This window comes from Alligator sinensis, unplaced genomic scaffold, assembly GCF_000455745.1.
Source record: "Alligator sinensis unplaced genomic scaffold, ASM45574v1 scaffold313_1, whole genome shotgun sequence".
NCBI lineage: Eukaryota > Metazoa > Chordata > Crocodylia > Alligatoridae > Alligator > Alligator sinensis.
Window position 1 is genome coordinate 2740528 of NW_005841939.1, and position 10349 is coordinate 2750876.

General features: G+C 42.7%; 1 protein-coding gene across 4 annotated transcripts in view; it reads left to right on the forward strand.

Annotated features, from left to right (window-relative positions):
• CRYBG1 (crystallin beta-gamma domain containing 1) overlaps positions 1-10349 on the forward strand; it is a 99333-nt gene that overhangs the window by 31962 nt on the left and 57022 nt on the right. For 2 of the 4 annotated variants that reach the window (XM_006019811.3, XM_006019810.2), the window contains exon 2: positions 2881-4295. In XM_006019811.3, the coding sequence (XP_006019873.1) occupies positions 2881-4295 (1415 nt within the window). Of the gene's footprint in view, positions 1-1479; positions 1583-1759; positions 1781-2880; positions 4296-10349 lie in introns of those variants that run through there. The other 2 variants (XM_006019813.3, XM_006019812.3) reach the window with 2 other exon arrangements.

Below are 10349 nucleotides of genomic sequence, written 5' to 3' on the forward strand. Positions count from 1 at the left end.
TTTGCTCATCACCAGTGGCACAGATCCAGCTCACTCAAACATGCCAGGGGCAGGTGCTCCCATGTTGGTAAGAGCTGGGCTGATAGCAAGGAGGGCGTGCAGGTTATATGTCTACATGGGCAGATGTACGAGCTGCGGCACCCAGCATCTGGGGCAGGGAGGATGGAGCTGGCTCCAGCCCTGTCCCAAGTGGGCTGTGAGGGCAGTAAGCATTACTGTGTGACTGCTAGGAACTCATTTTATATTTAATATGGTACAGTGATGCCTACTGTCTCAGATAAAACACATGCCATGTGTCCCCTGCAGCAAGACCCTTTGCTGGGTCACATCCCACAAAGGGATAGGTGGGGAACACCTATGAAGGTGCTTGGGGCTTCATTTCCAAGACCCTCAGCACAGTCAGGACTCAGGCAGGTGCCAAAGGAGGTGGCAGCATTGTGGGGTTCTGTGGTGGCTTCATGGGTGCTACGTGTTGCACTTCCCTGCCTGACAGGACACCAGGGCAGCCCAGCCTCAGGCTACTCATCAGCTCAGCCCTTTGCTTCCCACAGTGCCCTGCCAGCCCCTGAGAGTGCTTGAGGCTGGGCATAGGCCAGGAGGTTCCTGCCTCTTGGAGCCATCCTGTTTTTATCATGCTGTCCCTCCTTATTTCTTAATAGTCTATCATTCATGGACATTTCTACTCTACCACCTCTGCCTTTATTCCTGTCTTTACTGTACCACTAGTGGGATAGTCTCTGAAGAGAGAGTAGGAATTCCCATAGCTTGGCGCATGTTCAGTCAGGCTAGTCATACTGCTGATGTGAACAGAGGAGCGCTGAGCAGGGATAACTGTTGTAACAGGTCTGCACTTGGCACTGGTGAAACTCCTCCCAGAATATCCTGCCTGGTTCTGGCACCCCTACTTAAAGAAGGAGATTAAAGGAAACAGAGAGGACTCGCAGAAGACCCACAGTGGGTGTTTCTACATGTTCATGAATGCGCTTTTGCTACTGTGCATTCAATTTACTACCTCTAACTTAATGTGCACAGGCTGCCCTAAGGCACAGCAGTGAAAGTGCACGCTTTTTGAGTGACACAACGCGCAGCTGCCTCGTTTCACTGCGCATTCGCACGGTCTTTGCCGCGTGGCTCTAGTGTGCCACAAAATAGGCTACTGTGCATCAAAGCGCACCTGTGGACGTGCCCAGCGTGCAGGTGAGTGGAAGGAGAGAGCCAGGTAGCCTGAGGTGTGTCATTCCTCAGGCGTTACGATTTTAGGATCCTGGTGCCTGCGCGGGGAACAGAAACTTAGATAGCACGACTGCAGCCCCAGCGGAGCCAGCCGGGCCATCATGACCTAGGCGAGCGGCACCGCGTCACGGGCGGGGCGGGGCGCGCCCTGCACCCCGGCGCCGGCTGACCGCGGCTTCCCGCCGCCTCCTACCTGGGCGGGCGGGTGGTGAGTGCGGGCCGGGGGAGCGGGTCGTAGCGGGGAGGGAGGCCCGGGAGCCGCGAGCACGCGTGGCGGAGCGGAGCGGGCTGCTGCAGCAGGGCTGGGACGGGACGGGACGGGACGTGTGCGTGCCCGCCCGCTTGCAGGGTAATATGTATTATCATACAAACGTGCCCATTTGCACGCGCGTGTGTTCTTTCAGAGCTGTGATTAAAGTTAAGCCCCTGCACCAGTTTGCAGGTTTGGGTGTTTGGCTGCGGCCCAGGCTGGGCACTTCAGCTGGGGTGTGCCAGGGCTCCTGCTGGGACCAAAGCCAGAGGAGAAGGTGTCGCCCCTCCACTCAAGGTCAGACAGATGGCCAAATGTGAGGTCAGGAAGGGATTTTGCCCTATGGTCAGATTGGTAGGGACTGCAGGGGTTTTTGCCTTCCTCCATAGCAGGGCCATGGCCCCTCCACCCAGGACTTGTAAGCATGTATTAACAACAATTCATTGATACTGGAAGTCGGTTTCCATGGTTGCTTTGCTTTCCCTGTGGCAGGTTAGGGTGTTAGGTCTGTGTTGTCTCAGGGTTAAGGGTAGTCTTAGAATTTATATAAGATGGTTTGGATAGGGACACTGGCAACATGTAAGGGGTGTGTGCGGGTGCACGTGCACCCTTTGAGATTGGCCGTGCCCCCCCGCTTGAGAGAAGCACTGGCAGCACTTCCAGGTTTGCCAGCGGCACTCCCCATTTTGCAGTCGACTGCTGGGGGACCCCCTCTCCCCACCCCAGTTGGCGATCGGCCGCTGGTGCCCCCCCAGTATTAGGAGGCATCAGTTGCCCATGGATAGGGATGATCCTGCCCCAGGCAGGGGGTTGGACTAGATCAGTGTTTCTCAACTGGTGGGTCGCAACCCAAAAGTGGGTCGCAAGAATATGTGAAAGGGTCATGAACAGACTTTAAAAATGTATTCACATTTAAAGGAGAAAAACATGGGGAATCATGGCTTTTCCTTTGCAGGCTGGCAGAGCTCCAGCCTGTAAGGGGCTGCTTAGGGCTCCCCCATGCCCCACCCTGTGCCCCACACACTTGAGGACTGGGTCCTGGGAGCAGTGGGGCAGGAGTGAGAGGTGCTGGGTCAGGACTGGCCACTGATGTTCACACATGGGTCCTGGTACAAAAAAGGTTGAGAACCACTGGAGTAGATGACCTCTCCCTTCTAGCCTGACTTCTCTATGATTTCGACCTTGTATTACCAGTAAAATAGAAGCAAGAAGTGTGGATTTTTAAAACATACACCCCACATACAGGAATAGGCTGTTCCATTTTTAAAAGAGCTATTGAGTAAATAATTTAGTTTGCCTTTGCTACTGCTTAGCATGTACAAGTGTTTGTTAATAAATATTTACGACGAAAGACTTTTTACATTATTGAGCTATTTTTTTTCTGATTTTTTATTTAGTCCAAAACACAGCCTCCGGAATCTACTAAAGAAGAGAACAAAAAGAAGCCAGTTTTGGGAAAGCTTGGAAATTTGTTTAGTCCAGGGAGAGGGAAACATGCCAAATATCCAATAGAATCTTCAAGTCCACTTGTGGAAAGTAAGAGATCAGTTTCTCCCCATAAAAAGACGGCCACAGAGAAATCGATAGGCATAGCAGACACAGAGGAAAGATCTGAAACTCTGCAAGTGCAGGGAGCTGCACAAAGTTGGGATGCTGCAGATTGTAGTAGCAAAGGAGCCTCTTCTGACGAGTGGTCACCTGGTTGGAACAGCAGTAATGAAACCATAAAAAACACGTTTTTTGCAAGTGACTTTATTTTGGAGGGATTAGAACTAGGAACAGATCTCATTAATTCAACAACACCAGATTTTCTGAAGAGCTTGAATAGCGTATCTTGTGAAGACTTAGAAAACAGCATATTAAACCACAAGCAATTAGTGAATGTGCAAGTTTCTGCAGAACCTGAGTATGCAGAATCAAAGGAATTCCCACACAGTTTGGAATCCAAAGCAAGTGGGCGCACACAATCTACTAGAGTTTTAAAATTTGATATCTATCTTAGAAAAACAGAAGAAACACTTTCTAATGAATCTGTGGCTTCTATAACAGGAGAAACGTGTGGGAATATAGACACAATGGATAAAAAACCTGCAAATAGAAGATCTGGAAAAAGAAGGAAATCTCAGTCTTCTAGTGACACTCCAAATGGTGAAAGAAACCAGACTGACAACTCTTCAAAAGACGATTCAGTTTTTGTTGATGATGCTTCCTCTGATGCAGGAAAGATAAACTCAGAGAGAAAAATGAAGTCTCCTCCTCAGACTCCTGAACGGAATTCTTTTTCCAGTAATCAGGACTTAAAAGTCGGTTCTAGTCACAAGGGGTTTCCTAAAGCTGAAACTGATAAAAGCAAACAGCAGGCTTCCACTTCAGCCCCGTTCAGAAGAAGATCGCTTAAAAAGAATCAATCTGATATAGTCCCTGTTTCACCCACGGGTTCAAAGGGTCAGGTAAAAGATTCTGTGCCAAAAAGGCAATCTATAACAGCAACAGAAAGTAACTCAACAACGAAAAATGCTTCAGTGGAAAAGGGAACTGTATCTGCATCCTCAGGTGAAAATAACATGGTTTCTAAGGTTGTCGCAGTTGATAACATGGAAAACTCCACTTCATTGCTTGCTGAAGGTAGAACTGAATCTAAGACAGTAAAACAGATAAACAGCTTTGATGGAAGAGCTCCCCTGCGTACTGAAAGGATTGAAAATGGAGAGCTAGGTAAAACATCCGAAAAATTAACATGTTCTGATTCAGACAGCTCAAATCGGAGAACTGTGGATGGTTCCAGAACGACAGTTACAACAAAAATTAGTCTGTAAGTAATTTTTATACTTATATGTAATATAGCAAGATAAGTGTCACTTTGTTGGGGTTATCTGACCCCAGCAGTCTTTCCTGCCCAGAGCAGGGGGGCTGGACCCAATGATCTCACAAGGTCCCTAAACTGTGAATCTGTAAAATCCTTTGATAAACTTACAGCATATTTATTTATTTATTTATGAAGAATTAAATCCATATTGGATAGTTATAGCCATGGTGGTCCAAGAAATGTATGGGAGGCAAGGAGGAATTTTTTTTTATGATCTATTTTATTACACATAATGTATAGTTGGACCAGCTTTTGGTCAAGAAGGGCACTGAATGCCTGAAAGCTTGTCCGATATCTCTCCCATCTTTCCAGTCAGTCCAGTAAAAATATTAAGAAACACCTCTTGCCTCTCATGTATACCCATATAAAGTGTTCTTGGTTAATAATAACATTATGAACTTGAATTTCTGATATAATGACCTCGTAATTGATACATACCAGTATTACTTAAAGGTTACTATAACTAAAAATATTACCAAAATCTCTCTCTCTCTCGGTTTTCCTTGTGCTCTGACAGGGCGTTGCGTATTTGACTCTTCCCCTGTATAGTCAGTCAGTCTCTCTTTTGTTTACAAGACGCTGACAACCATCAGCAAAAGAAGACTCTTTAAAAGTTGCCTGTTTTAGGAAGTAGAATTAAAAAAAATATCAGTTTTGCAAAAAAGTTAAATATCCTGTGTCACTTCATATGACAATAAGTCATGTTTTAGAAAGCCCTATCTTTAGTTACCCAAAGATGAATGCTCAATTTGAATTCAGAAGGTTGAAAAGCAGAATGCTTGGCACTATTAAGTTTGCCCCAACACTTAAAAGCAGGTTAATATGACACCTGTCACTAGCTGAAACTTGGTGGTAATTTTACAGATAAGGGGTTCTGCTGGTGATGAATGTAACTCCATTGAATTTAGTGTAGCTATCCCAATTCCTAGCATCTGAAGATGTGGCTGGAGATTTTCTAATGTAAAAATATTTGAGTGAGAACTATATTCAGGTTATTATTTTAAGCAGCAAATGTGGTTTGTGTTTTGTTTGGGTTGTTTTGTTATTGTTTCAGGATAGCACAACATTTTATTTGAATTTGTGTAGCTGATCCTAGTAGAGATCAGCTGCTCCTGCCAATAGTGTGCATGAGTAACAGCAGCATTACTATGCACATGTCTTAATATTACAACGGTCAGGGCCTGAGCCTGAAAATGTCCTTCACATAGAAAAACAAATCATCTTTTTTTTTTAATTGTATGAAGAAGCATAGATACTTTTGCTGCATTTCTTATGACCCTTTTGAAGATTAACAGTAAAATCACTGCCATTGTTTATTTTCTGTACCTGAATGATAGATAAAATAAGTGACATCCATTACATTTAGTTCTGCATTGTGTCACTTATTTGAATTGATCATATCTCTCATTATGCATGATATTCAAATTAGGGAAGTGAAAATAACAGTTTATCTGTTAGTTTATCAATTTTTACCACATCTATTTTTTCCAGCCCTGGAGAAATAACCAAGAAATACCAAACAATTAGTACTGTATTTTACATGTAGCAGTGCCTTGTGTTAAAGGAGTATTAAGATTAGAAATTATAGTTTAAGGTGAGCACCTGTTTCTTGTGATGTTTTATCAAAACTGAGAGAACTAAAAATTAAATACTTAACAGTTAAATTTAGTTTTTTACAAATTGTACAGCTGTTTGTCTTCTTTTGCATTTCACTCAGCTAACTATACTAATCTCTCTTATATACTAGCCTGATTTACAGTATTTGCCTAGGAAACTTTGCAGAGAACATTTTCATTTTATAGAAAATTGTTTTTATTGTAAATTTAAAAACAATCTGGCACCGTTATATTATTCTTGGCCAGTCAACTACAGAATCCAAATCTGATGTGTTTGCTTTCAACTGAAGCAAATCCTGACAAGAACACCTAGCTATAAGGCATGAACATTTTATAAAAATCAAGTATCTTATATTTTTTGATAAATACTTATTTTCACATCTTAGCAATTTTTATCTTCAGGAACATCAGAAATTTCAACAATAACGCTCTTTGCCTTTTTTCTATTGTGTCATGTTGAGGTGCAGGTACCATGCTGATACGGTCATAAACATACAGGTTGTTTTACTGTGATGCACATTAAAACTGTATGAGTTTGTTTAATCTAAATTGTGCCTGAGGTGACAAGCCATTTGCCAAATCCTGTCACTTTCTATATTAAAAGCACTGATGAAAATGATTTAAGAAGATCTGCTATTTTGTTCCGCAGGCACTCATCCTGTACCTGCCTCCTAGCAACTAATTAAGGCTGATTGCATTGCTTTTGAAAAGACTCTATTACAGTTAATCAAAAAACAACTTGCACTTTGGTCCTCTCCACCTCTACTCACACCCAGTCTGTGCTGTAGTCTCAGAAGACTACTGCACATTACCAAGTTTTGCTAGCAGAATTTATGTTCTCCTGGCAGAGTTCTGAGAGCTTCCACTCTGACCCCCCCCTTGTTCTGCCAAATAGATTAAGGCTTTTGCTGTCAGTTGACAGCTGACACACAAATCTGCTGGCCAATTTGCTGGTTGCCAAATAAGCCTGTCCTATGTTGCTTGGACCATACCTGGGATAATTGCTGCTAGTTTGCTGTACACTAAATTATTTCATACCATTGTCTTTCAGTAAGAAGCAAGTGCTCTTTCTAAGAGAAGTGAGTTATGTTTAGTAATACCTTTAATTGGACCAACTCTATAAAGAAAGGTAAATATAAAGGAAATAAGGAGTTAAAAGTAATTGTTCTACCTTATATTTAGCTTAGGGTCCATCTGTTTTGTCTGACCTCTCTCCCAACTTTATATTTGGTTCAGTGAAAGATTTTATGACACAAACCTTGCTTCTAGCATATTGTATGGACTATGGTGGATACAACAGCACTGTGGCACTGCAATCTAATAACATATAGTCATTCAGCAAAATTGAATGTTTAACCAGTTCCCAGCAGTAGAGTTGGAGTGTTGTTGTCAGTGGTGTAATTGAGGGGAGCAGCAGCCCAAGTCACAGGTGTTGGGGATGAAAAGAAAAGGTACAAAGACAGCCACTGTCACAGCAGACAGCTGGCCACACCGCTGGCATCACAGGATTCAGTGCTGCCTTGTGCACTGAAGCTGCAAGGTGCAGGCCTACCCTTTTATGCCTTTGTTCTAGCCATGATGGTCCAGGAAATATATGAGAAACAAGGGTTGTTTTGGTGAGAATTTTAAATTGGACCAAGTGACAGAGATGTAGTGAGCTCATTCAATGCCTGGGGTAGGGGAGAGGGGTTGGCAACCACTGTAGACAGTGATTGGGGTTGGGGCGGGTGGGGAGGGGAGGTAAGAGAAGTCTGGTCTGCCCTGAATCTCCCACACTGAAGGCTGCCACCATAGCATTGGCTCTGGTGGTTGCATCCCTGTGGCCTGGGCTCCATCCCTCCTGCCCTGGTTTTTATCCCATCCTTCCTCCCCCCTGCCTGCCCCCGCATTTGCTGTTGGGTGCAGGGCTCCACCTGCTGTGGCAAAAACTCACCCACATGTGTGGAGTGAGAAGAAACTCTCGCTCCTCAGATACACAGCTGGGTACAAGGCTGCGCTGTCCAACTGCCTCTGCTGCAGCAAAGACTTCTGTGGGGTAAGGATGGGGATAGTTGATACCTGGGGCTAATCCCTGCCCCCACTCCCACCCCTCCCAATTGAACAACTGCTCCCTATCTAGTTGACAATGTTAGACAAGCTTTCACACACAAAATCCCTTTCCTTTCCAAACATGGCTTAACAACATTTCCTACTCTACAGTTGGTCCAATAAAGGTATTGCCAAAAATCTTCAATTGCCAGCGACTTCAGTGGGAAATATTTATTTATTTTTTAGATTTGTATCCTGCCCTAGTACCTTGGAGTAGGTTTAGCAGGGTGAAAGATCCCTATGCACCATATAATAATATTGACTATTTCTATTAGCTAGAAGCTGCTACGCTAGCATCAGTCAGTTGAGTGGCACATGCCTGCCTATATCAGCCAATGTCAGTTGATATAGTCAAAGCATTAAGTGAAATTCTTCAGCTTATTCATCAGAACACACAGACTGTAAATCTAGGTGTGTATCAGACTGTTGTGTAATGGGAGAGAAAGGCGATTGGTCTCATTACAAAGTGACTTTTTGTCTAGTGTAGTGTGATAAAAGAATTAACCTTACGCAGTTGAGAAGGCTCTACTTTTTATTTTCAAAGGCTAAAAACACATTAAATATTAAAAAAAAAATATGTACTGTTTTTATACCTTTTGTTTGGCATGTTTTGATTTTACACACATTTGTGCACACGCTCTTCTAGCTTATTAGCTGGAGCTTGAATTTTTAAAATACCTCTTTAAACTACATCATTTTCCAGTGCCAGATAGGCTACTCTGTACTTTACTATACTTAACCATGGTAACACAAATCTAAGTATTAGGCTTCTGCTGCAGAAGCAACATTAAGAGTTTAGTTTTTAATTGTTATTTATTTATTTAGAATTCTTTCAGCTAAACATTTTTACCTATTCTTTCCCTTTTTGTATTCACATGCTAAAATCTTATTTTAAAAACCCAAATGCTTTTTAACAACTTTAAACAGAGTCCAGTTTGGAGCTTAAGTGATTGAAGTCTAGTATTAATCAGGCTTGGAGCAATGTTTAGATTTACATAAATAAAATCTCAAACTGTACAGTTATTTTAATATTCTTAATGGATTTTGGCCCCGGTTCTCACATTTGATGTTTAAACATTGATTTGTTAACGATTGCATTTAATCTCATTTAATTATCCTGCTCTGTTAACATGCCATTGTGCTTTGCTCATGTCAGGCTCTGATGTTCTGGCATTGAAGATTCCTGTTTAACTTGTCTGTTCCACTACATGTTGTCTGTGAGTCACCGGCTATGTTGGGTTAAATTGGGAGAGGTCTAGCTATGTGCTTCTGCAGATTGGTTGCAAGGTGGTAGACTTCCAAAGGAAATGCACCAGTAACTTCTTCCTGCTTTCACTTAAGTAAAAGAAGGTTTGGAGCCAAATAGTGGATTGTAGTAATTATTAGCAAGACCTGAATGCATGCACAAAATAGTCTGGGTAATCTGATATATAAACCCAACCTCTGCTATTTCCCACAAAGTCAGAGTTATATTTCAAGCTCATCAAAAATAGCATTTACCTTTGATTCATGTAATGAAATTGAAGCTTAGTCTTTTTATATTATAGCTCATAAGACAATGTTACTTGAAATATAAAACATACTGGTCGGGGGATGCTATCAGAAGGACTAGCTGGGATGGAGTGATGGAAGGGAGTGGAATTCATGGACCATCCCCTGCCATGGCAGACCTATAAATTCCTCTCCACGGGCTCAAAATTCTTCTTCTCTTATTCTTTTTAAAGAAGTGAGCCTCTAACTGCTGTTCTGAAGCAACTCTTCAAAATGTGAAGCCCATGTCACTGATGCAAAGTTATACTGATGCAGAGGCTTCTGCTTGAATTTGCTGAAAGACTGAAACTGAACCACTAAGGTGGTAAATGCTCATTTATATGGGTTTCAACTCAGATGCAATTTGATAATACTTTAGCTCTCAACACTACCTATTACACTACTCAGTGGGGCAGAAAGAGAAGCAAGGAAGATCTCTTCACTAATTTCCCGAAGTGTATTGTAGTGGGAGTAAACAGCTAGTCAAGAAAGGGTATGGGAGATGAATATATCGAGATGAGGAATCCTTTAACAACCTATGAGAGTGAAACCTAACCATGTGCCCACCGTCCCTCCATTTTGCTGGGAGAACACTGACTTAAGACAAGTGAAAAATATATCTAAAAATCTTGCTCATAAAGTTGTTTTTCCCCCGTGTTGCGCTGTGAGTTATGGAATTTCAGCCTTCCCACAAATGTGAACACTATTTTCAGGGAGTTCTGGTCTGTTTCTTACATTTCAACGTACGTTTTCCTTTAGCTCCTGC